Here is a 27,785-nt window from a genome sequence, read left to right as displayed (position 1 = left end):
AGGTGTTCAGAGCAGGTGCTCTGACAATTAAAAAACACATTTAAATGGGAAAGGTGAGGAAAGTTTGGGAAGGTGAAGCTGCTGGACACAGATGAGGCAATAGGGCTCAAGGACCACAGGCACAGCGTTTTTCTGTCAATGTCTTGTGAGTGTATGAGCAGCAGCCGTGTAAAGCCTGGTCTGTCACCAGAGCTGCAGTTTCAGGGACAGCAGTGGACAGAGCCCATGGAGGTCCCACTGCTCTCCCAAACATCCCCTGCCATTGCACTGGGGCATTGTGAGGCTCTTTCTGTGTATAGGGAACAGAACTAAAACATCCATTTGCACTGGGTGCATTAAAGGGCAATTCCTCTGCCTCGATACTCAACACTGACAAACTGCTCTGCACCATGAATCACTTCTGGGTTTACACAAGATCCAGCTGATGAATTTCTAGTGCCTTTGACAAAGATGTCTAAATACAATTCTTAGAAGATTACTGACCCAAGAAGCTGTGAGACCTTTCTGGTTAAAGGAAACAACCCTTCACATTGCAGAGATGGTGCCAGGCAGACACCTTAACTCTCAGTTTGTCACCTACCTTTCCAAAGCTTCCTTTCCCCAGCACTTTGTGGAAGACAAAGCTGTCTATGTTGAATTTTCTCCTTGCAGCTCTCGGCACTGGCTTGGTTGTGTTTACCTCCCAGAGCTTATCGTACTCGCTGTTATCTGCTGATCAAAACAGGGAGGGGAAAGGTCAGTGGATGCAGGAACACTGCAGGACTTGCAGCCCTGGGTAAGAATTAGGTACTGACGTAATCTTTTTCAGTGCATCTGCTGCTGGAATTACTGGTGAACCTAAACATAAGGGACAAGTCCTGTGTAAGCTTCTCATGTGGCCAGGAGATGGTAAAAAGAAATACATGGTGCTCTTTTTAACAGCACTTACTAAAAAAATTGTCAAACACAAGGCAAGAATGAATAACTTCTGAAATTGTCTGGCTGATAAGTGGCTATATTGAAACACTGTTTCCTCACCTGTTGTGTCTCCTCCGGGAGCTTTATGTTTCTTATCAAAATCTTGATAAATACCAACGCTTTCTACAGATCCAGAGTCAGACCTTCGTGTAGATTTCTGGGGAGAAGGGGAACATTTGAAATTATATTAGCACTGTTACTTTAGAAATAGAGTAATAGCTTTAAATGTAACATGATGACAGCATAAACCTTTATTTTAAATTATCAACTCCCAGAATGTATCTTTTCTCAAGAAGTCTGGTTCACAGACTATTTAGTCACCTTCTTTACAGCTTCACATCAACCATTTGCTTTATTTCCTTTTACTGCAAGACAGTAAGTCACTGAAATTCCTGAACAGTCCATGTTCCTATGTTCATTGCAAAATTATTAAAGGTATAATGGTTTGAACCACAGTGGAAAGAATCTGAACTGTGGGAAATGTCCCCTTGGATGTCTGTTCATGTGAAAGAGGAGGTGGGAATCACTGTTTTACTGGTCATGCTGAAGTCATATCTGGATGTGACATCAGGGAAACAACTTTTACATATGGAAGATCCCTGAGATCAAATTTCAGTAATGAAAAGATTGAGCTCCTGTGTCATGAAAGAGCTGCCACAACAGCTCTCACTGTTTTCAAAGTAAATATCCTGTGAAAGCTTAGGAATGCACATCTCAGAGGAAGCACTGTTGGCTTCTGTGATATATTTTCCTGGTTAATTTCAGAGTTTGTGTCTGAATCTTTATTTGCAGAAGCTGCTCAGAAAAGAATCAGGCTGCAGCAGGAGATGAATAATGCAAGCTATGGGGCCAGCATTAATCCCAGAGGAGTTTTCTATGTGTGTGTGTGTATATACATCCATCTATATATCTATATATCAGATGAATAAAAAATGAGAATATCTGGTATATTTCTCCTTATTCACTTAATTTTATCATTCAAGTGGAATTTTAAAGTTGAAGCGTGTAAAAACAGATTTTCAGCATTACAACATTGCTGATTAAACAGAAAGAAACAGAATAATCTTGGCACCACAGAAGAACAAAATCGGATTTCAGGAAGCCACATATCTTTTAAAAAAATTCTTTAAGTGGCAAACCCCTTTCCCTGTTTCAGTTTGAGACTATTGATACCTTTGTTAGTCTCTATAAGTGTCAAATTAAAAAAGACAAAGCTGTTTGCATTTCCTCTTTTCCAAATACAGTTCCCCATAAAAGTGATGCGTCACAGCTCAGCTGGTCTGTAGCCAAGATAAATTTGGCCATATCACACACCCAAACTCGACCAGCCTAGAAGTAAAACAAGTCCCAAGATAAGGCAAGGGGAGGTTGGATTCAAACCTAAACAGGGGACCCACGGCCAGCCCTGTTCAATCCTGAAGGCAGACAGTGGTCAGGGAGCTGGGTGGTGCAGGGATCCCAACCCATTGGCTGTCCAAGCCTGGGAAATTTGAGGGTTCTGAACAATAAAACCTCATTTGTCTCGTGGTCATTGGTAACTCGAGTCATGAATGTGTCTCCAACCTGTGACTGCACGTAACTGATGCAGAAAAGATGCTGTGAAAACCCCAAAATGCTCTGAAAACAAGTAATTACCTGAGAAATGGCAATAAAGCTTACCTGGCTAACTTGATTTAAAGCTTCAGCTAGCAACTTCTGGTTTATTCCACATAAGTTTGCCACCTTCTTCTGGCATTTATGGTGCACATTCATCCCACATTCTAAAAGAAATGTAAGGATTGTTATACAAGCATCAGGAAAATACTGACATTACAACAAACTGGGCTGCTCTGTGCAGTTCAGAAACCTTTTTTAAGACCAGACTGGACATGGACATGTAATGGCTACCAAAATCACAGGTTTTATGATTTAACACAATGAAGACTAAAAAATGTTTCACAAGCAAAAAACCTCCAATCATCATTACTTTGTTCTCAAAACCTGTGACAATAATCATCACATTGCCTTTTTGTGGGAGAATTATAACAGCAATATTCACAGAAAATGCTTTGAACACACTTTGAGATGGTACGTAGAGTAAGTCTCCAACAGTACTCTACATTGGGTACTGTTTCAGCTATTCCCAAGACAGTAATTTTGATAATGCTCAAGATTACACCCCTGCAATGTTTCCTGACTCCTTCAGCAGCTCACCTTGGCTGAGCTGTCCCATGAGCCCAGTGCCTCTGTCTCTCTTTTGAACAAAAGTTTTTTTATCCCACATGGACGAGACAAATCCCACCCTACACAACACACATGGAAAGGCACAGTGTGCTCCAACAGCAATCTCCAGTGGGGGGGAAACACTGGAAAAGCACAGAGAGCTGCCAGGTCCCTTCTCCTCCTCACCTTCACACTTGAGCCCTTGCTTGACCAGCCCCCAGAGCAGGCTGCCACAGTGGTCACAGAAGGTGGGGCTCATGTAGTTGTAGACTCGGAAGCGGTGGGGCATGTCGATGTTGAACCGCTCCTTCTGGAACTGAGCACAGCCACAAGGATTTCACATCAGCCTTAGCCCCCTCACCCAGCAGGGAGGTGGATCTGCCCACCCACCCCTCACAGAGCTCTCAGCTGCTTTTCTTACTTGAAAGCTTTCCCCACTGCGTGTTACAGAACTTTATACAACTTTAAGCAAAGACAGAACCTTGGGTTGTACAGCCAAGCATCTCCCAAGTGGAGTTGTTAGCTTCTGTTACAAGGTTTTGTAAGTTCAGCAACGTTTAATTACATAATTACATTCTAAATATGTTGTTCCAGCTCTTACCATTGTGTCCCTGCTGTTGGCTGCAGTACCAGTACACCTCCCAATGATTTTATCAATGCATTTCTTATGAATAGCAGCGTTGCATTCTTCAAGACATGCACAAGAAAAAAAAGGATTCCGTCAGATAGTAAATACATGGAGTGAAGTGTTTGCATTTAATGGCAGAATGTGAAGAGCACACTCCTTTTGCATTATACTATATATACCAAAAGTTTATTTTCTATCAAGATAATAAACTTTTTTAAGCTGATTCCCCCACCCCTTTTCTTCTACCATAAACTTTATTTCTAAACTAAATCAGCAATACCCCCAGTATCTGACAACATAAGGACAATATTTTGCTTTGGAGTTTTACCCTTTGATAGCTCCTCCCTACTTCGAGTAATACACAGATCTGTGCCGAGTCAAAAATTATTTTCAATTCAGCTGTGAAACCCCTCAAGAGTTGTAATTCATTTTAGAAAAGGTTTCACTAAGAACTGCTGTCATAAATGAGTGCAACTTTTCAATGGCATTACACACTTCTGAGAAGAATAGCTAAGTCTAAACCTTGATACTGAAGTCCCAGGTAGGAATCATAGGCAGATTCTTTTGGTTATGGTGCAAAATTGATATTTAACATCTACTACCCATAGTGATGATGTATTGTGCCATGCATATTTACAGGTTTTTTTTTCAAGAGTAACTATTAGATCTCCAGATTCATGTGGAAAGCAGCATAAGAAGTTAAAAAAAAAAAAAAATCAACTTACGTCTACATTTGTATCCCTGCTTGTTGAGTCCCCTGAAAAACAAATTATAAAAAAGAAAATTAATATATTTTCTGGAGTAAAAGATGGCTGGTTTATTTTATTTTAATCATGTCAACCAACAAATTAATAAGCTGCTCTAAATTCTGGTAATCGGAAACCTCTGATAAGGATAAGGTCCTGCATTTGACAGACCTGCAAATTAGGAGGAAAACCCAGAAACAACAAGGTTTCAATCACATGGGAAATCCTCCCAGCCTAACTTAGGACAAAATCAACCTTCCTCTGAAAGGGATCCAACTTGTGGCCCTCTAGTCTGCCATTAGTCACTTCACATCTCAAAGTCTGGGCATTATTTTCTCAGACTCGTACCTCTTGTTCTCCTGTGACAGAACTGATGATGATCATGGCCAGATATCACTTGATACTAATGGAATTTCTGCCTATTATTTCAGTGGCAAAAATGTTCAAGTTCTATTTCTCAATGTAAAAGACAACTATCGTTCTTATGTGTAAAAATGCTCTTAGTGAGTATATAACTTCAATTTCCTAACATAAATTTATTTGTCATGTTTTGTCTGAGTATATCCGAAGCAAATTTTGCAGTAACTTGGCCCTTGGAGCTGGGGGAAACTTAGATTTTCTTTCTTACCATACAAAGTCCCTGCAGACAGAGCAAAATGTAGGTTGTCCAAAGAAGGTGGCGATAAATTCATGATTTTTGATGTAGTGGATTTTGGCTTGCTTGATAGCTCCTCTCCTGTTGATAGTTACTGTCCCCTCCTCTTCCCTGACCGACTGTCTGCAGTCTGAGGGGAACACAAGAAGACACACTCTTAATACTTGCAGCTGTTACAAAGGTTAATATTTGCTTCTCCCAAATGTTCAGTTTATTTTTCCATTCCTGACTCGTGTTTCTGTTCATTTTACACCTGCCTTCTGCAGAGTTTCTGCCCAACAGGGGTGGGACAGGTGCACACACTGCTTCCCAAGGTGTTCCTGTGCAAGCACCTCCCACTCCTGCCCACACAGAAGAAGCCTTCAGCTGATGAACTGACAGCAAAAAGCAGGGATGGAACACAGTTTTGATAGAGAAGTGACAATCTGTGTTGTTCCTTGAAAGAAAACCAACCCTATTATTTCTCTTACGTGATTTATGTTTAATATGAATAAGTATTTTATTGGAAGCAGGAAGGTCAGCAGAAGCCTTTCCATGCTGCTGCTGCACCTGCCCTCCTGAACCAGAACTACAGCAGAAATTCAGATGAACTGCTGCACGACCTTCTGGGTGACCACAGGACCATCCTACTGGAAGATGACTTTCTTCCAGCCTCCAGGATCATTAAGCAACAAGGACAAATTAGATTTTCAGTTCGACATTTCCATTTTGCTGTTTCATAACATTCATGTTTTATCTTTCCACAAGTCTCAGTCTCAATTCTTTTCCCCTAGCCCCCATGGAGTCAGATTATTTAGTATTATAATAATACTACTTGCTCCCACTTACTGTAGCATCTAATACTGGATCCCATAGAAATCACACGTAGCATTAAGCCAAGAAACAAAACAACAAACGAATTCTCAGGCTCCAAGTCCAACAGGTCTTCATTAGAGGTTATGGTTATTTTCACTCATTTCCAAGGCAGCTTCTGAGTTTCTTCTACAAAAATGCATATTTGTGGCTATAAGGCTGAGACACAAACTCAGACTGTTTAGTCTTAATTAGGCATTTTTAAAGTCCTAGGGGTTTGTAGCAGAGGTAACCCAATGCAGGTGTATCAAGACACGGAGTAACTGGGAGAACACATTTCTTGCCAACTGAAAGGAGCTGTTGGGGGACAATCCCACCCAGCAGGAGAAGATGAAAGCTTGAGCTGGCAATGAGTAGCTGATCAACTCCTAACTCCATCATCTCTGGCCAGCAGCTTCTGGGTGCCAGCCTGGAAGAAATGTGGACATGGTTCACAGCTCCAAAGTGCTGTAAAGCTGAGGGCAACAGGATCTTGCTGTTTGCAGGCTAGAAATTTCCACAGCAATGGAGTAAGGAAAAAGTCGGAAGAACATTTTTCTCATTGTCAATTTAATAGTTTTTTCAAATTTGCTCCGTTGCACTGCTGCATTTTGTCATTATCAGTGGAGCCTTGCTTTTAGCACTGACAGAAGCAGATTTGTTTCCCTTGCCAAGTCGCACTCACTGCAAGCCTGAGCTTACTACAAAGTTACCCAGGAGCTCTGATTTTCTGGCTGCTAGAAGCACTTGGTTCTTGTAATTTTTTTAAGCTGTCTGCCACCATTGCTATTCCAACAGACTGCTGAACCTGGAATACAATCTGTCATGTGACACCATTCTGAGTGTCCTAAACGAATTTATCTGTCACAGCCAGTAGCAGTCACACTGCAGCAGTTGTGTGCTGTCTTAGAAAAGAAACGGCACCATCACCTCAGAGATTAAGGAAAGATTAGGCATATTAGTGGAATTAAAAGCTCAAAAAAAGGTCTTCAGGTTTTGCCACTGGTTATTAATGTACTTTTCTGAGAAACTGGCCACCCGGGTCAGAAAACAATCCACCCTGACAGCCCCTGAAAGGACCCTTCAGTGTGCACTGTGACGGGCCCTGAGTTACCCTTGCCCCTCCAGGAAGAGGATTAGTTTTCCTTGTTCAAACAGGCTGCTGAATTCATCCAACACAAACTCATCAGCTGCTGCACTTCAGCTTGTGGCCGTCTGCAAACTGTGCTATCTCTTTGTTTGAGCCTGCTGGGCAAACACACAGACCTCAACCACTGCTCACCAAAAGCTTCAGGGAAACCGCACTTGTGTGGTGCGAGGGAAGCAAGGTGCTTGAGGGGACGCAATCCTTCATATTGTTTGCTGCAGTAAAGGATGTCTTCATAAGGGGATTTAATCAGTAACAGCAACAAAGCAGAGAAAGGCCTTTTGCCTTATGGCAGTATTCTGAGGAGATCACCTGTGATGCAGCAAATTATCAGACAAAAGCCTTTCTAAAGTCCACAGCACAAGCAGACCAAGTGTTTAGTGAGGAGCAAACGCCTCATGCTGCAATACTTGGAGCAATTTAGTATTACTGATACTGCATGCAGAAGTCTCTGACAAAACTGATCAATTTATGGGAAACGCCGGTGCTTCCTCCCTGTCCGATGCCCCAATACCAGACTTAAGAGAAATATCTGAGACTGACATTTATTTCTTTGAGGGGGTAATTATATAAACTAATCACCTGGGGTTATTTTCTTAAAGTATACTTTAATGCGGAAGAATCCTTGAGCACAACAAAACCTCGAAATCTGCATGTGAGGACACACAGACTTTACAACCAGCTGCTTTGTTAGATGCCTTTGACAAAACCAACCAATATAAATAATAAAGAATAGCTGAAAACATTTTTGTCTGGATCAGAAGCACTTGAGAGGTTTGGAGAGCAGCGGGGAGTCAAGTTCATCTGGAGCTGAGGTGGCTCTGAAATTATGGCGTAATTTCAATTCACTGTGGGCATGTTTAACAAGTTCTCTTTAATGTGTAAATTGCCTTTAATGTGTATTGCTCCAGAAAAGTTTTAAGCAGCTCAGCCAACCATGGAGTTAACTGGAGAATAAAGGCTTAATTTCAGAGATGCAGAGACAATCAACAATTGTTGGGAAGTAACTTTCACAACTGTATGGATGCAGGGTGGGGATGAGGGGGATGGAGAAACACAAAGGGAAAAAACTCTCCTTCCCCCTCCAGGCACGTAAGGATTCCCATAAAGGAAATGCTTGTCATGAACCAGCACATGGTCAGAAAGAGCATGTCCAGAACAGCTGAATCAGCAACTAGGATCCAGGTGACCTCTGCAGCCCAGACTTGACATTAATCATTTTGGACCTAGGACACGCCATTAAACATTATCTATTTCCTCTGTTGAGAGCTGTGGTTAATATTTATCACTGACACGCTCATGTATTTCAAGGTCCCTTCTCAAAACTTGCAGCTGATCTGACACAAACCCCAGACCTCCTCTGTGCTGTACATTCATGGAGAAACCATGAACTGACAGTGCAGCTCTCCAGACTGCTGTAAACACCCCCGGTGTTCTCTGTTCAGATGCCCTGCCCGTCCTGCTGGACATTTCACAGTGCCCACAGCCACTAACACAACACCCAACCCATTGCCTGGAAAACATTTACTGAAATAATACTGCCGAGGCTCTGCTGAGCTGTAATACACCTCAAGGTGAGATGTCACATTGTCTCAATTGAACGTCAAAAGCCCAAGAACAAAAGAAATCAACCCCAAGATAACCCTACTAGATTTTTTTAAAAGAAAGAATTGAAAAAATATTTACCATCTTTAGCATTCATTTTCACCTTAACCTGCTTTATTTCATGGTGCCGTTCGTGAAGAGGAAAGATAACAGTGCTACTGTCAGAGACTGGGAACCAGGACTTCAAACAGGGACAGGAAAGGAATCTTCTGAGCTGGTTGCTCAGGCTGAGATTTGCCTGAAACTTTATAATAAATTACAAACTCCACTAACATTTCTGTTCAGTGTCTGTCTCCTTCTGCTGTTCTGCAGCCTTGCACTTGGCTTTGTTTGAAAGTCAAGTGCACCTTCAGGTCAAGAAAAATATTAATCTCTCAGAGCAATCATTAAAAGGGAAAGCTTGCTCCTAACAAAGGAGACTTTCCCAGCATGAACTGTCTCAGATGCAAACTGCTCTTTAACCTGCTCCTGGAGAAGATTGCTTTAAAGATCACCTGTTAAAAAAAACCACAACCCAATCAACTCCAAAAAAACCAAGAAACCATTTACACAAGTAGAAGTTTCCCCAAAGCCTACAATTCTACGACATGAACTTGCTCTGTTAAATCATTCTAGTCTTTGTGCTACCCCTCTAAAGAGGGTTTAATTTCTCCCAGGTTTGGGTTGGAGCATTTAGTTCCAATGTCTGCCACAGGCAGGGATAACTTCCACTAGATCAGGTTGCTCAGAGCCCCATCCAGCCTGGCCTTGAACAAGTCAAGGATGAAGTCCTGCTGCGGCCCCTAAGCCAGCACCTGCTGCTGCTCTGCAGCTGCTTGAATAGGTAGGTATGTAACCTTTCCTAGGCATTTCTGACACCAATGGCCTGGTAGAAAAGTGTAAAACAAACCAGCAACTTTAACAAGCCCCGCTTTTCACTCCAGGGTTAAAAAACCCCAAACCCAAACACATTCCAGCCTTTGTAGAGCTCCCAGCCACCCAGAGGTGCAGTGTGAACACAGCCCATGCTCAGTGTACACAGCTCTCGCTTTAGAGCTCAGTGTTTTGGTAAATGTTTCTGCAGAGATCTCTGGTATCTCCTTTGTGGCAATAAAACCAGGAATAAATTGGAAAATAAGTCTTCTTTCTTTTTCAAATTACATAGTAAAACCAACCTTTAAAGATACAGCATTCTCAATCAAACTTCTACTAAAGGTACAAACTATATTAGATTTTCTCTGCTCCACACAAGACGTTAGCTACCTTGGGAACCACAGACACACCGACCTGGTATCTATGAAATCACTACATCTGCAACTGTCTGATTCTTCTGGAGAAAAATCAGAAGAGAAAGCCTGCACATCTTTTTGTTAAATTCATGCAATTGCACTTCTGATGCAGATTAAAGCAGATGTGAAGTGCCACTGAATAACCTCCACATTTCTAGAAACATCATTTTCTCAGTTAAATGATTAAATCATACCAACATCCCCATGTACAATTATAAGGTTCAGTTCTGGCTCTTCAGCCCTCATCACTATTGCTTATTAAAAATGTGATCATCCAAAATGTGATCTTCCACAACACACCTCATCCACAGAGATACTTTCTTCAGATCTTACTTTACGCCCATACAATATACAGACTGAAATGGCAAATCTGTTATTTATCCTATTATTTTTCACAGATAACTCAGAAAAATGCTGCAGTCTCATGCTTCCCCAGCACTCAACACACAGAGAACAACATATTCAAAATACAGGCTGCTCTCTGGTTCATGTCCCTCTCCCAGAAGGTCAGACACTTGAGATATCAAAAGTTCACATGCAAATTACTCACCTTCTGGTACTTCTAATGGCATTTTAAGGAAATAAATTCACTGCCCCTTTCTGCAGGAAGCTGTAGCCAGCAAAACAGCAATTCAGAATTCAAGCCCAAGACACAAGCACGCTCCCAAAGCTGCTAACACTGCACGAGACACTCGGGAGAGTGAGGCTCTGCGCTTTCTTACTCCAGGAGGTCATTAACCACATTTGAATAAACAAAGATCAAGCAAAGCATGAAATGTATTGCAACTCCCACCTATGGAATCTAAAGCTGCTTTACAGAATTATAACCTAGTTTCAATACAACAACAAGAGAAAGAGGCGTAGAAGGAAAACAATTTCAAAATGAAGATTGATGTTAACACCCTCTGTTCTCACATTTCACACACCAGGAGAAAAGTTTTTGAATTTCCAGCATAAATTCATATTCAAATCACAGGACAGAAGACAAGAGGTTCTTTGACAGCTCTAAGTCAGGGCTCCGTAGTCTCCATTTTTTAGGGTCTAGGAAGAAAAAAAAACCTTTACGATTGGTAAGATTTTTCATATACAGCCCTAAATTAACTGGTCAAACCTCAATCTGGAAAAAGAATATTCAAATGAAAAGTCTCAGTGTAGTCTACCATGGAAGAACCATTAGTACCAGCTTATTTAGTACTTTTTTTTTCTCTAAGAATGTACCTGTTAATGGAGCAATAACATTCTTTTTTCTCTGCTCTGCACCACTGCAGCAGAGGAAAGCAGTTTTCTCTAAAGGTAGCAGAATGTTTGCTACTTAGAAGAAAGGTTTGAAAAACAGCAGCTTCAGTTTGCAATACAACCCAAAGAAAGAATTAGTCACTTTTGTGAAGTGCTTGGAGATTTTTAAAGAAAAGGTAGCACTTATAACTCAAATATACAAATGGCAGCAATGCCTTTGCATAAACCAGGGAACAACTGAAATACCAGTTTCAGAACAAGCCTTTTTTAGTGTTTTAGAAACACAGCTACCATCGAGCTCTGTATGCAAAGGCAGGTCAGAGGGAGAACAAAATGACAAGTGCATAGGAAGGAATGTGAACTGTCTCTGAGCTTTCAGCCATTCACTGAGGGTTTCAGCAATGTGGGGAATGGAGGTTTACACAAACATCCTTACAATGCACCAGCAAACCTCTGTGCTCTCAGAATGAATCACAGAATGACTAGGTTGGAAGAGACCTCCAAGATCGAGTCCTCTCACATTGGTAAGTGCTAATTTAACTGGAGAGAACATTTGCAGCAGTGCAATGATGAGACAAAAATCAGTGTTCGCCTATTTAGCAGCATTACACACTGACATAAGGGAGGTGTACAACCTTGAGGAGGAGTAGTTTGTTAAAATGGATTGATATTTGCAGTGTTCACTTTAAAATGTCAGACTGAGTGGCTCTCCTTCACAAAATGAAGATGTATAAATGTCTTGAAAGGGAATTTTCATCACCTCTGTGGTTTAGTTACCAAAAATGTATCAATGACTAATTTCATACAAAGCAGAGGGCAAATAGGAAGTCATTGCAAAGTAGAAGGTCAAAAGAGTGCATTAAGATGTGAATATTAACTTGCCAATTAGAATATAAATGCACGACTTAATGATCTGTTTGGTATTTAGGCTTCATCCACCACCATCTGCAATCCCTAATAAAGGCAATGAAAAGAACTGCAAGAACATTGTATCTATTTTAAAATTATTTTGATTACAGAGTAAAATTAATTTAGTACTTTCAGCACACAAGCATATTACCTTTCCACTAACAGCTAATAATAAATTATGGAAGGTTTTCACTTATGCTATCTCTACTTTTCCACATGTCTGCGTGGAGAGGAGGAAATATGCTTCAGCCTCATTAAATAAACAACTGAAAATACAGAAACTGGGTTTGTACAGGTTTGCTTGAGAAACTTCTGGATGTCCGGGAGAAATGGATTTCTATATATCTCATTAAATATGTATGATCATAGTACCATTGCCCCGTGAAACAGCCTTGCACAGGAAACTACGACAAAGACCAAGATAATTTCTAATATTATGACTCACACCAGTTTAAGTGCAAACCTGACAAAGCTCTCACTTACAGACTCTTAAAGTCACAATATTTTTTAAAATTTTGCTTAAAAGTGTTGACTTTTCATAGACACCAAAGCAACAAGCATATAGCATATTTTTTGCCATTACAAAGATAAAACATCACCTCTGAAATGTAACCTATGCACATCACATTCTATCTGCACAGATGGTACAAAAATGTAAGGTACCTTCACAATGAACTTGTTCTAGAGAGCAGAACTGTGCTCCTACTATAAATATCTGCAGGGCAAAAAACCCATCCAGGCTTCAAAACTTCCTGCTTAGTCTTTTCAGTTATTTATAAACACATGCTACTAAACCTTGTAAGACTGGTAGGCTAATCTGGCAGACCAGTTATATTGTAATTAAAATATTATTCCCAAGAAATAATGGTTTCATGACTTCTGGTATGGGAAAGTCAACTCCAAGCTAAGCAAGTTGTGAGGTTTACAGCATTTCCTTTAGGAAAGGACTCCCCAAACAGACAAATCCACGCCAAAATTCTTGGTTTTATTATGGCACTTGAAGCTTCCCTCCTAGTCCATTTCCAAAGAGCCCGTGAGGGTTTCTGAGAGACAGGCTATCCACTTTTTAAACTGGTACATCAGATCGTTGACTAGATTTGCATTTTAACACCAAACCATTCACTCACTCCTACAATCACTTTCCATGATTAGTGAATGGGATGTCTGAATCCCAGGAAACTCAGACCCACTTCTCCAAACCACAAAAAAAGTTTCCCACATAAGCTAGAGCAAGAGATTCAACTTCTTTGCACTCAAAAAGAAACAGATAATATATTTTCTATCACATCAAAACATAAGAACAGACATATTAAAGATCCTAGTAAGTGCTTAATGCAACAGCATTTAGGAATGAAAAAAACCTGCCATGAGTCCACATAACAAAAAAACCCACCTAGAAAACAAATTATTAAAATTAATTAATAAGATTCTACTCCGTACATCAGGTGATATTTTTTGTAAGCTGCATCCTGTGTTCTGCAAAAAAACCCCTTTTTTCACATAACTGACTGAAAATAAACTATTGACATTACCTGCATCTTCCAAAAAATACTGCACAGCCATCAGCACCTTCCCCTGAGGCTGAAGGTCAAGCTGTGGAAAGAAAGATAGCAACAGTGAAGTGTGTGGTTGACTGCATCTCTCAGGAATTTAAACAGCTCTTTCTAGGGTATCAAAGTAGACTATTCAATAACTATTTGATTATAATCCTCTTCCATATCTCACTATTGCAGCTGAGTCAGGGGCTTTTATTCTCCTGCTTTTACTCGTGTGCTGCATTGCTTTGATGTGTCCCCAGGAGTTCAGCACAGTCAGAGTTCACATTGTTTGTTCACGTCCCTTTCCCGTGTCTGCAAAGAAGTTTGTTGGCTTCTGTTTTTACTGTCAGTAAACCCAATCTGCACAGGAACCCAGTTTTCAAAGAGGTCTATACAATCCTTTATATGTTTATTGAGGGTACAAACCATAGTGATATCAAATGCTGTTGCTGGCAATGAAATAAAGTGGTATAATGAAAATTTATTTTCCTTTCCTCCTCAAAACCATTACACATGGTTTCTGTGGCAAATTCTACAGACCAGCAGAAAAAAAAAAGTGCCTTTCAAGCCAATAGCTGAGGTCAGTTCCTGCGCTCAGAAAGTAGCCACTGATTCTTAAACTGCTGCCTTCATAAAAGATAAGAAACTCTCAATCACGTGAGAGTGACTCAATCTTCACTTCAGCACAGAGCAAAGTACCCCTGGGTTACACTAAATACAACTTGGGATGAAAAATCCAGTCCCCAGACAAAACCAAACCACAGTTACATTAGATACACCCATGAACAGATCCCCACAAATCCCATCATCCCACTGGGATAATGAGTGAGTTCATCTCTGAGGCAGTGTCTGACACTCAACATTTGCCCAGCAAAGCCTGCAGAAGGCCAAGACCTCAGTTAACAGCTGCTAATGCCAGGCTGTCTCTCCACACACAAAAATAACCTTACAGGCTATGCTAAGTGGTCTCTTTGCTCTGTCCAAGTCATGACAGGTTGTACAGAGAGAGTTTAACACTGATGATGGCAACGTGGAACCCATTCTATGGATAATAAGCAGAGGATTTGAGACCACTGAACTGGCTAAAACTCATCACTATTAGCTTTTACTCTTCTGAATAATTGTTCTTGTCTTAGAAGTGAAGGTGTGAAAAAAAACCCCAAGTGTAACAAGTGAGTACAAACTAGAGAGTTCCAACTGACCTAGGAAAATCTGGAAGCCTAAAAGACTTCAGCTTGAAAGAAACAAAACTAGGTCAGCAAATGTGAGGAATTAATCTTTTTCCTTACCCAGAACTCTGCTTTGCCATTGCCTTTCTTGCACCGTTCTGCCAGCACTGACACACCCACAGTCACTTCAGACAGTGGTTCTTCTGCTGCTTTCATCAGCACAATCTGGATCACCCGGCCTTCGTAAATGTGAGCATCAAAAGTCGATTTCCACTCAGGATACATGGTGGGTTTCTTCTGAACCAGAGTTTTCCCTCTCTCTGAAAGCCACAAAAAAAAGAACAGAAACTGTAAAATGTATACAGATCTAGTGTTTAAACTCAACAAAATAAAAGAGGGAATACTTGTACTGAAACTAAATGCAGAGTTACTACTTTTACTGCTGTTGGAACAAGGTTTAAATAGTCCGCTCAAAAGTTCATGACATGGAAGGCAAAGCCCAGCCTGATGGACATTCAGAGGCAGTGAAGGGGTTCACATGGAGCCAGAGAGCAGGAGGGACAAACCCCAGTGTGGAATTCATAAACAGGTTTAGTCAGTCACAATTTGACAGGGAATATTTGCGTGGCTCCATTCTGGTGTAAATCTCCATGAAGTGTCCTCTGATCATTGTGAATACCTACTGCTATAAGATAAATTAAGATAAACCTCACACTGACCCAGTTTAAACTGAAACCAGTGTCTGAGAGATTGAAAGGCATCACATTTCATTAATCTACTTCCAAATTATACCAGCATTTCACTCAAGTCACTCTCCTTTGCATTGTACTCTACCAGGACTGCTACTTTTTAAAGGATATTTTAGGGCCTTATCTGTCCTCTGTAATACATGCAGACCTTGTGTAGTCAAGGAATAACAAAAAAGCTAAAATTACCTCAAAACCTGTCCTTTTTTCCCCTTCTTTTTTCTTTGGTTTCCTTGAAGAGCACCTCAGCACATTCCTTTGTTAGGAGTTTTACAGTGCTGCACTGTTCTTATTAGATGGATTTTTTTTTCCTTTTGGCCAAGAAAAGCTGGACAATCCTTGAAGTCCCTTCCAGCCTGGTATTCTGTGATTCTAATACACAGCTTCAGTCTCTCTTGCTACCCATTAAACTGATCTCTTCCTGTCCATATCAGGTGCAGAAAACAGCCAGACACTGCATAGTCTATGACAAGCTTTGGCATATTTCTAGATCTGGGTCTCATCAAGTCCCATCAACACATCCAAAGTGATGGTGCCTCCTAAGAAATCCACATCCAACTCTTCACTGTGACTCTGGCACACAGTGCCACCTCCCAGTTTTGCTCTGATTTGCTGCCAAGCCAATTACTCTCCATTTGTGCCCAGGCAACCAAACACCATTTTCTACATTCTACACAGTTTCTGCTATTTATCAAGGTGGGTTTTTTTTTGCAATAGAAGTGCTTTCTAAGTGCCTCTCCAGCTCTCAATGATCTATTTGCTGCTATGATATCAAGGCAGTAGTAATGCAGATTAAATAGTTGGACCCTTCCCCAGGAAGCTGCAGTGTGGTCTGTTAGATACTTAATTTTTTAAACTCTTCCTGGAAACTCAAGGCAAAGTCAGTGTTCATTCATTAAGAACTTCTTGGATGCACTCCACTCAGCTGTGCTGAGCTCTGCAGACAAGCACAGGGAATGGTGTCCTTGCACTGCTTTATCAGGGAATGCCTGCCAGCAGCAAAACTGGGAGTTACTGCTGGGACACAGCCCTGAGCCACGTGCCAAAGGACATTCCAAAATGTTCAGAAATGGCCACCTGAGGACCTCTCCAATGCAAACCAAACTTGAGCATTCCTCCTCTACTCAGTCAAAAGCTTTTCTCTTGAATTTGAGGCCCTGTGCAGACAGAAGGCTCAAGCCCTTCACAGGACAAATCTACTTCCAGAGCCCTGTTCTATGAAAAAGCTTGAAAATATTGCCACAGAATCACTGAATTGTTTAGGTAGAAAAAGACCTTTAAGATCATCAAGTCCAACCACTAACCCAGCATCACCAAGGCCATCATTAAACCATGTCCCCAAGTGCCACATCAACACGTTTATTAGGACAGACTACAAAGGCAAGAAGGGGGATAAAAAGCAGGCTGCACAGCAAGGCTTTTACACTGGCCTGCTTTTTAGATTGCTAAAGCCAGACCCCTTCATCAAAAAGGCACAATTCAGGAAGCATCCCTGGCAATAGGAGAAATTGCATATTTGCAGAGGTTTTGACAGTAATTTAGGGTTTGCAGAAACAGCAGCAGTTTGTAAAGAGTTGGTAATACTCTTTGTAAGATTCATAGAAGGGGAAAGAATCATTCCAGTCTGTCCAGAGGCCTCTCCCCTCCCTATTCCTGTGTCCCAATTAATATCTGCTTTGATCAGTCAACTCTATACATTTTTACCCCACATAAAACATAAAGAAGGTGTCTCAGTTCCTGGAAACAGCTTCCATCCCAGCCATGCTGCTTTTGTAATTGAAATCACACTAATCAAGGTTTGTCATGGATTACAATCCCTATCTGCAAATCAACAATGAAGTGTCAGCAGGAACAGCCTTTGAGAGCACTGTTCCTGCCTCTGCTGTGTTCAGGCCTCCTTGGCTTCTCTGCTCACACTCCTGACTTCAAAACACATCACATGTTTGCAAACTGGCTCAATGCCTAATCATTAAGTTAGTTCTGTGATTTTCATCTTCCTATACAATAAGTTTTTCCTTGATTGTGTTTCAGCACTCAGATCCAACATAAAGCTGTTCCAGATCTCGTCAAACTGACAACAGAGGCATCAGATTATTTTCCTGATTGCTCCAGTCACCTCTCCAAGCAGTTCCCGCTCCTCCCCCTTTTTCAGTAAGTCAAAGACACATGGAAGCAAAGATTGGGAAATACTGGGGCAATTCCACTTTTCAAAAGCAAATGGTTGGAAAAAACCCAGGGGATTTATTTAGATTACTTTCATTTCCACGTCTTCTGGCAGCTGCAACACCTTCAACACTATTTCTTCAGAGGTCCTCCCAGCAGATTAGGAAACTACTTCTTTGGAACTTAGTACAGTTGCTGGATGACAACACTTTCTGGAAAAGGCACCATACCTTGTATTTCAAGTTTAAATGCAGCTTTTACCCTCAACAATAATGGAAAAGGAAGAAGAAATGTCACCCTTTCAGCATTCTTTTGATGTTTTGTGAATTTCTAGAGCCATAGTGCAGGATTAGGGAGCTGCAGTTAAGCCCAATACAGCGATTCCCTCTCGTCCTGTTTGGCTACAGTGGTGTACTGTAGCCAAATGTCACAAAATATCATAAACCTTTGGACCAGTTTCTGTAAAATGAGGTCTTTGAAGGCTGAGGGCCTGGTGAGTCACTTGGTCTGTTGGAGAAGACTGAGGGGAGACCTCATTGCAGTTACAATTTCCTCATGAGGGGAAGGGGGGCAGGCACTGCTCTGTGCTCCTTGGTGACAGTGACAGGACCTGAGGGAATGGCCTGGATTTGTGTCAGGGCAGGTTTAGGTTGGATGTTAGAAAAAGGTTCCTCCCAGAGGGTGGTGGGGCACTGAAGAGGCTCCCCAGGGAATGGGCACAGCCCCAGGGCTGACAGAGCTCCCGAGCATTCCGACAGCTCTCTCAGGCTCAGGGAGTCACTTTTGGGGATGGTCGTGTGCAGGGCCAGGAGCTGGACTCAGTGACCATTGAGGGTCCCTTCCAGCACAGCTTCCTCTGTGTCTCTGTGCTAAGAGGACCTTCGGTGTGAGCCATTTCAAGGAAACAATTCAGGCAAAGTACCTCAGTTACCACAACAATAACAAACTGCACCTCTCATCATTACCCATCCTCCAAGCCAATAAAGAGCATTCTCTGCTCTGTATCTGAGGACACTTCTCTCAAACCTGCTGCAGTCCAGCTTCCCGTCCTGTGTACTGATAAAGAAGCCTTGCTTTAAAGTGGGGGTAGAGAAAACAGCCATTATTATTTCTCCCATGCCAAAAGAAAAGCTCACATTGAAGTGCTTGGCATGAGAGGAAGAGAAGGACTCACTGCCATTCACAGATCAAGGAGGACTACAGTATTTCTCAAAAATTTACTGATATTCAGAAAAGCATGCCCATTTGTAATCTCACCTGTAGTCAGAGCTTCCTTCATCTTGATAGCACAGAAAGGCTGTACTTGTTCTCCTTGATTCTGCACAGGTCCCAGCTCAAAGGAGTTAAAAGATATCCGTAAAAAGGGGGCCATTGCTCAGGATGATCCACAACCTATGTGGAAAGAAAGAAATAAAAATCACAGGGTGAAAGACCTGGTCTGAGACATGCAATAAAGTGACGCATTTCTCAGCAGCCACTGGAGTTTCTATTGAAGCTACAATCACACGGCTTCTATTCCTGTATTGCTTTCAGGTGGCAGCTCACAAATCCTAGGAAGCATCCAGAGCTAATGATCCAACCTGTGAGCCTCCAGACCTGCACATGCCAGGCAAAGAGAAGAGGAACAGGTGGAAAAAGCTCCAGACACTACTGTGTCACCCATTATAAAGTCAGGAGTCACAAGAATTCAAAACACCTGTGATTTCTAAGTCAGCAAACAGGTGTTTCATTACAGCCTTCCCATTCTTAAGAGCTCTTGAATTTAGAGCAGATTTCAGTTTACAACTCACAGCACCTTTAGCAATGGAGTTTGTCCTGTATGACACACTGTTTGGTGACACAAAGGGGATTTATTCAAAGGCTAAGAGAAAAGCAATGCTAGTGCATTTGGAGAATGAGGGATGCAAGGAAGGAGGGATTAGGGGGAAAGAGATAATAAGGTAACAGAAAGAGAGGGTGGAAAAAAAATTCTAACTTGAAACAGGGCTGGGTTGGCCTTTTGACTGTAGATTGTCAACCAGCTCAGTCAAGCAGGAGTAGGAAGAACATTTCAAGCAATCTTGCACATGCTGGCATTTTTTAATGTAAAGACATTGACCTGAGAAACAATTAACATTTCTCTTCTATTTCTTAAGGCCCTTACAGTCATTTAGATGAAAGACTGAAATCAAGTCTCTCGCAGCAAGACAACGTATAGCTCCTGACAGCATCATTTGCACATCTCACGCTCTCCTCATGCAGGGACCATTTTCAATAAATGGAAAAAAATATGACTATTATTGAGCTAGGTCTTTTTTTTTTTAACTGACTGTTTCTCCACTTTCTGTAGAGTGAAACAAGACTTAGAAAGGAAGTTTAAGATTACTTGGCACCACTGCTTATCCCCCTGAAGAACAGAAAGCCATGACTATAGTTCTCATGCACGAAGACTAACAATAAAGCAATAACCTTCCCACACTAACCCACTGCTTATTGCAGCTTGGGGCACCATTTGATGAGAGTGGAGATTGAAGTGACCTCACAAAGAAAGAAAAATAGACAGCTTTTGTAAAAATTAACAAATACCATCTGACAGCTCACTTTCACAAATACAACTTAAGCACAATGCTCATCGAGAGTTTTAATGAGGAACATATTTTAGCTGCTCAAGAGACCCTGTGCTCACTATGTTCAGAACTACACCCCAGTGATCAGCTACAGGGCTTGCCAACAGCAGATCACATATCATTACTACTCAACATGGATGTAAAAGAAACCAGATTTCAGCCTTGTTCACCTCTGGGAAACAGCTCTAAGACTCAGTGAGGCCATAGGTAGAAACAAGCTGGGAAGGTCAACGTGTAGCTCCCACTGGAAGGTTTATTTAACAGAATCACAGGAGAATTCTGTAAGGGACAGCCCAGGAAGAAGTCACAATTTCCAGTAAGCCTGTGACTATATGAACAAAAAATTGGAAAGCACTGACAAAGCTAAACTAACAATTGCACTGATTTCACTCAGCCCACATGACTCAAGCCAGTGTTAGTCCCGAGACAGAATACAAGGATTTACAACTTAGTTTTTTCTCTCCAAGTTATCAGATACGTTGAAAATAGGTACAATGCATGTACATTTTGAGTAATCTTACAGTCTTTCTCATTTCCAATGGCCAAGAACATTGGGATGCCATATTTTCACCTCTGCTCCATAGTTTTGAATATGGTTATTTGTTGTAGTTTCATTGTGCTCAGCTTCAGTGCATCTCCAATGCTCACTTCCCACTCAGAAATGCTACACACAAGCAATTCAGCAGTTAGGAGAAAACACTGATATCCCAGAGTTTTTGATGCTGCTCAAAGTCCAAGGTCACAGTGGAAACCAGAAGATAACTGTTTGCCTTTAAATTTAACAACAGCTTATAAAGAACCCAAACAAACTCAGCAGCTGCCTGCTCTTGCCAAGTTTCTCCACTCCTACACATTATGCTTTCTTCACAGAAGCAGAGATCTTAAACGCCTGCATGCAAACTCTTCAATATATGTTGTAGACTATATTGTGACAGAGAGAGGTTAAGTGAGAAAGGAGGGTTTGGGCTTGCTCCTCAAATACATTTTCTGATCCTTTCCTATGCTAAGATGTACTGTGAGATAGTTGACATGTATCAGCTGCACTGCTATAAACAAAAACATACCCCACTAAAACTGTTTCTGGCAGTGAAACTCAGTGAAAGAGATTAACTTTAAATCAACAAAGTTTCTCAAAATCCCTGCTGAGTACACTCATGTGAGAACACATTTGAGAAGGAAAGACACTGAAAGCAGCTTTGCTCGCTGCATTTTAGAGAAGAGCCCACCTCCAGTCTCTGTGACTGTTACAGAAGTGACAGCACAAGTGCTGACTCTTGTTTTAAGAGCTGTATCTGTCAAGAACTGAAACTGCAGCAAAACATCAGCTTTGAATTGAGGGAGATTGTAAAATCTACTCATACAATCTGCAGTGCAGCTATGAAGTATTAAAGCCAAACCGTTTTCCCTAAAGGGCAAGATTTTATCCAAACCAAATGATGGAAAAACTGAGATGTGAGCTCCAAGAACACTCCAAGTCTAAATGACAGGTTCAATATCTCAAACAGTTTCAAAGTCAAAGTACAGTCTGAAAAAAAACCCACCCAACAAAACACTAAGAGAAAAACATTCCAGTAACATTACTCTATATGAAGTACCTGGTGGTGGCCACAGTGGTTTAAAGCACAGCATCAGATGCTGTCCTGCACAACATTCATTTTGCCAAGGATCCCTGACCTTCCCTAATCCAAACTAAACCCATGTTCTATGCTATCTGGGACAGATTCTGCAAAATGCACAGCACTTTCCATGGAGCTTTAAAATTGAGAGGTTCTGATTATTTATTATGGAAAGAAAATCAACTGTTATTAACAACTACAGACAGAGAAAGGGGGAAAACTGGAAACATCTTCACATCATCAATGTCAACATCTGCCAGATGAACAAATGTTCAATTTTCACACTGATGTGTTTGCAACACGTGGTTTTAAAGAAAGCAAATTAAAATCTTCAGTATTCCGAGGAGAATTTTATCAAGATTTTGATAAAATGGCACAAAATTCAGATTAGATTAAAAACCTTCTGCACAGAGACCAAAGGGTAAATCCTGCAGTTTCTCTCCTTCCACCAGTGCCCAGCTCTCAGGCACTTGCCAGGGTTCCTTTGTTGCTGTAATTCTGCCTCGTTATAAACAGTGAGGACAAGCCAGCCACAGCACAGCCCAGAAACAAAGACACGGTTGTAACTTTTACACAAAGCAGGAAGGCACATCAAAGCAGTGGATGATCTGGAGGAAAAGCAGTGGATGATCTGGAGGAAATGCTGACACTGGCTGACAACAGAACACTGAAGAGACTAAAACCCAATGGGCCCAAACAGAGCCAGGCTGTTCCATCACTGATAAGGACCAAGAGAAATACAACTGAGAAAACACCCCTGCTGCTTTGTGCCTCTGATTTCCTTGTATTAGTCTGTGAAACATTTTGCAGATGGATGTAAAACTGCAACACGTCACGGCTGTTCCATCAGATGTCTGATTCCTGCTTAGCTCGTTGCTGAGGCTGCTTCCAGGCCCACACAACTGCTCTGGGAATCACCAAAAGCACCACACACAGATGACCAATGCAGTCTTCCCTGAAAAGATGAAGCAGTAACTTCTTATTCTTTAAGATGCAGAAATATAGATGGTATCCAAACTTTTTTACACAAGGATTTCCTGTCCTCTGTTCTGGACACAGACAAGAAAGGCAGCAACAAATTACTGTCCAACTTACTGCCCCCACAGCACTTCCAAACACACAAACAAGGTTCTCTGTGGTCTGAGTACAGCCTGCAAAGGCGATTGTGCTGCTTGCATGGCAACCACACAAAGAAAGCCTGCAAATAAAGATGCTGCAAGAGTGATTAGCATCCTTCACCTGTGCAGACTGTGTGTTTTTATTGTTCCCATGTGTGACAACCCACACTCCCTGCACTTGTATCCTTTCAGATGATGATCCAAGAGAGAAAAACAGTATCTGTGCTGTAGGACAATTCACTGAACCAAAGGAATATGGTGCTAACCACTGTCTACATCGCACACCTCGGATTAGTCTACAGAGACTTTTTGCAGGTTCTGTTGCAAGCCCTGGTCTTTATTTGATGCTCTGTAGGTAAAAGTCAATCTAAAAATGAAGTCTGTTCACAAGACACTTATTATATTTGCTGTTATGAACCTTGTCCAAAAGATCCACAGCAGCAGTCCTTATCAGCTGGACTTCCCTAGGCACTACTGCTACCCAAATAAACCCTAAAAAACCTCTCCAACCTCAAATCACTTTATATCATGATGCTGAACACTCATAGCCCCCAAGGACAGCAAAACACCCCATTATCCTCAGGTGCTGCTCTGAAAACTTAAAACCCACAGAGGGCTTAGAAAGTGCCCTCCACAAAACAGGGTTAAACTGACATATTGCATGTAGGTCCCTGCAAAAAAAAGGTGAATTTTCCAAAAATACGGCCCCTGCTGCAGCATCACTCATGCTTTTATTTAGGTTTAGCCATTTATCATTTAGGTTTAGCCATTAAGATACAGCTGTCTCCTATGAATGGTTTAATTTAGAAATTAGAATTGTGTGACTGTACTGATGAAAGCGAAATATACGCATCCAGTGATATTTTGTAAGTGCAGTTATCTTCAGAAAGACAAGGATAAAGAAGCACTTTTAAAACAGTCCAAACAGCCCAATCAAGTAGAATTCTGCAGTAGTAGTACTAAAACAGTGTATCTTCATAAAATGTTTTTAAATAATTACACAACTTTATGAAAAGTAAGAAAAAAACAACAAAAAATTAACTCAGAATTCAATTTACTTCCTGTTAAACTTGCTGCAAATTATTTTTTTCTGGTTCATAATTTCAAAATGACAGTTCATACATTGAATTCCAGTGTAAATGATGCAAATGTTGGGGTTTATTTTGTCTTTGTTTTAAAATAGTACAAGTAGAGTGGCTCAGAATCCAAAGCTTAGCTTGGAAAAAGTGTAGTTACCATTTTCTTCCCTTCCTCCCCCCCAAGTATATTTTTTATTTCAGATACTTCTGCTTTGGCCGGGTTACACCAAGTCCAGAAACAGAAACAATTACATAACAAAATCTGTCTCTGTGTTGTAACAGTCTGGAGGAGAATCCATCCAGATAAGCCATGTAGCAAGAGATGTTCCTTGGTTTCATCCCACTTGGCCAGAAGCACGGATATTTCCAAGCTTCCACACTTTTTTGCACACTCAGAAGTCCCCAAACCGCCCAAATTCGTGGCTGCTGTCTAAATTGCTGATATTTCCCCAACACCCTTCAAGGCAAAAATAATTACTGATATTTCCCCTTATCATTACAACGAGAAGATTTTCAAAATATGAGCACCAGAAATACCTTGGCAGCACAGACTTTCGGAAGCTCAAGGGGATGTAGATTGAGGGGGGATGCAGGTTGGAGGCAAGCAGGAGGTAAAGCAGACCTGATTTGGGGAGCTTTTAGGAAGACACAGAGCCCAGTTTATTTGAGCACAGGATAACATGATTAGCTCAGTAACAAGAGCTGATTGCTCTTAAAGCGGTTTCAAGTGCATTGAGGATGAAAAATCTGGATTTTACACTCAAAGATGAGAAAGTTGAAGAAATTGTGGACTCTGAAACAGGCAGTTGGCCAGGCTGTCATGCAGCGTACGCTGCAAGATAAAAAAAGCATTTTACACCAAAAGTCCTTTTTTTGGAAACGGAGAAAGAACACTTGGAGCAACAAAGTTGGCTTTTCCAGTATTCCACAACCACTGCTTGGTGGGGAGAAGGGGGAAGTACTGTCAGCTGTTTTTTTCTTTAGAAGTGCATAAGAAACAGCCATTTGAATATTTTTTTTTAGAGTCCCGAGTCCTTCTTCCTCTGTGAATGCACAGCACTAAACATGAAAACAGTACAGGCCACTGTTTGTCACCATTGCCAAAATCAAGCTTGAAACAAAAGTGCAAATGAATCCTCTTCATTAATTTCAACCCCAAATATCAGACATTAGAAACATGCAAGAGAAGAAAGGCTGCCTAAAGCCCAAAGACTTTGTTAATTATTTCTGATGGCATTTGTTAAGTACAGCTGAAATAACATTTTGGAAAGATTAATACAATGGGGCTGGCTGGACAGACCCTAACAAGGCTCCAGGTGAATGAACAATTCATTAATATCAAATAACACTATGAAATGGGAGCATGTCCAAAATATTTTTAAAAGAGGCAAACCATGGCTTTCCTCTATGCAATGCATAATTTAGGTCTAATTAGGGAGATTTTCTTTTTCCTTGACATGGGGAATAAGTAGAGGCTAAGATTTTTTTTCCCTGCAATTAAGTAAAACAATCCCTTCCACACGAGAGGAAAAAAAACCTATTCTGTGAAAGATATGAAGTTACACTTCTCTATAATACAGCCTGTAGCCAAGCTCTGCACCAGGTCTGACTCTGTGTCATTAAAGAGGGCACTGGAGGAGCTGTGCTGAGTCTGAGCCCCTGATCAACTCCCAGCTCCCACCTCCTCCACAATGGTCAAGAAACTGGGTAGTTTTTAGTCAGCATGACTGAACTGCAAATCAGGTTTATCATGTGAATACGAGTTCTCCAGAGGAAGCATGCCATTCTGCAAAAGGCTGCACAGACTTTTTTGTAACAAGCAGTACATGAGGACAGCTGAGCTACTCACAGCTTTCAGAAGGACCAAACCAAAGGAAAACAGCCAAAGAAAATCCAGTGTGCAGTAACTGTTTAGGTACCACCATAACCAAGTGGACATTCAGGCATATTCCAGTAGCATATTTCTCCTCTAACAGAGGAGATATACACCAAGCCTATCCTCCAGCTCATTCTTGATGAATATTTTTATCTAGGATCCATTGTAACATCCAAGACTTTCTGGCCTTCCAGTGCCTAAAGGGGCTCCAAGAGAGTTGAAGAGGAACTTTGGACAAGGGCCTGGAAGGACAGGACAAGGGGGAATGGCTGCCCACTGCCAGAGGGCAGAGTTAATTAGATAATAGGAAGGAATTCTTGGCTGTGAGGGTGGAGAGACCCTGGCACAGGGTGCCCAGAGAAGCTGTAGCTGCCCCCAGATCTCTGGAAGCGTCCAAGGCCAAGCTGGATTGGGCTTGGAGCAACCTGGGACAGTGGAAAGTGTCCCCCTGCCCATGGCAGAGGGTTGGAACTGGATGAGCTTTAAGGTCCCTTCCAATCCAAACCCTCCCAGAATTCTGTGATTTTCTGCTCAATTATAAGCTTTCTGGAAATTAAGATGTATTTCCCAGAAAGAATAATAGATAATGTCAAGAACGTATTTTCAAACCAAACAGAAAACTCTGCCTTTCTCCTCAAAACACTGGAGGGGTTTTATGTTTGGGTAGGTTTTTTCTATTTTCCACTGAATTCCCTTCACACTGAAAAAGCCAAATACCATAAAGATAGTAAGAAAATTGCAGTTTGAGATAAAAAGGAATTTTTTATTTGTCTTATTTTAAATACTCTGGGTTAATGAGTCTACGTGAACCATGAAGAGGGGAAAAAATGGAAATAAAGAAACTGGACATTCAACAGAATTATAAGGAACACCTTTTAAAACATCGCAGTAAGAAAACAATTTTAGTTTGCTCTTTTGAAAACTAAAATCAGCAGATCATGCAGTCTAAATGCCTCTCAAACAGCACAAGCCTCCAGGTCAGAAATGTATCCCACTGCCAGCACTTATGACCTAATCCTCCAAGTATCTGGAAAACTAGAATATTCATTAGCTGAGAGAACTGTATCATCATTCATACAGGCTGGAAAGCTGCTGCTCAGATAACCTCATCAGAGAGGACACAATTCAGCCCATGGACACGACCAAAGCTTTTAAACTAAGAGTTCAGGAGTTATGAACCAAACATTTTGCTCATTAATTGTGTATGGACTTGTAGCAATAGATCCAGCCCACCCTCCTGGCTCCATCTGGCATTATTTGGGTTGTTTGGTTTGTTGTTTTGAGATGACCTTGAGGGTCCCTTCCAATCCAAACCATTCTGTGTTTCTAAGATGGGCTGGATCTGCCTTTGCAAGCATGATGCTCCTTCTTGCTATTTCCTGGTACTCAGAGGCTGCTCAGGGCAGATAGGAATCATCATTATTCTTTTGTTCTGGTTCTTTCATTACCGGGAATGTGAAGGCCAAAAACCCACAGAAGAAATGTAAATAACATTAAAATGTAATAATGTAAATCTTAGCTTAATTCAAGACCTTTTCCTATGGTTTATAAACTGAAAATAAACAGTGAAGCTGTACATGCATCACTACCTGTGATTCTGTGATCTCTCTTTTGCAATGAAGAAAGAAAATAAGCACAGCTCTGTTCCACTGAGGATGTACAGGGTGATGCTAAATAGTGAATGGCCACA

General features: G+C 41.3%; 1 protein-coding gene across 5 annotated transcripts in view; it reads right to left on the bottom strand.

Moving 5' to 3' along the window:
* PRKCD (protein kinase C delta) overlaps window positions 1–27,785 on the bottom strand; it is a 61,681-nt gene that overhangs the window by 6,815 nt on the left and 27,081 nt on the right. For 2 of the 5 annotated variants that reach the window (XM_066195222.1, XM_066195223.1), the window contains exons 2-11: window positions 19,058–19,192; window positions 15,012–15,211; window positions 13,717–13,777; window positions 5,162–5,318; window positions 4,513–4,544; window positions 3,761–3,846; window positions 3,346–3,475; window positions 2,617–2,717; window positions 1,018–1,114; window positions 581–711 (exon numbers count right to left, since the gene is read on the bottom strand). In XM_066195222.1, the coding sequence (XP_066051319.1) occupies window positions 581–711; window positions 1,018–1,114; window positions 2,617–2,717; window positions 3,346–3,475; window positions 3,761–3,846; window positions 4,513–4,544; window positions 5,162–5,318; window positions 13,717–13,777; window positions 15,012–15,211; window positions 19,058–19,172 (1,110 nt within the window). In that variant the 5' untranslated portion in view covers window positions 19,173–19,192. Of the gene's footprint in view, window positions 1–580; window positions 712–1,017; window positions 1,115–2,616; window positions 2,718–3,345; window positions 3,476–3,760; window positions 3,847–4,512; window positions 4,545–5,161; window positions 5,319–8,852; window positions 8,974–10,589; window positions 10,658–13,716; window positions 13,778–15,011; window positions 15,212–19,057; window positions 19,193–27,785 lie in introns of those variants that run through there. The other 3 variants (XM_066195224.1, XM_066195225.1, XM_066195226.1) reach the window with 3 other exon arrangements.

This window comes from Chamaea fasciata, unplaced genomic scaffold (genome assembly GCF_029207755.1).
Source record: "Chamaea fasciata isolate MVZ Bird 193981 ecotype frontalis unplaced genomic scaffold, bChaFas1.0.hap1 SCAF_13, whole genome shotgun sequence".
Taxonomy (NCBI): Eukaryota; Metazoa; Chordata; class Aves; order Passeriformes; family Sylviidae; genus Chamaea; species Chamaea fasciata.
The sequence above is the reverse complement of the archived record's forward strand: the minus strand, read 5'-3'. Positions and strand labels throughout refer to the sequence as shown.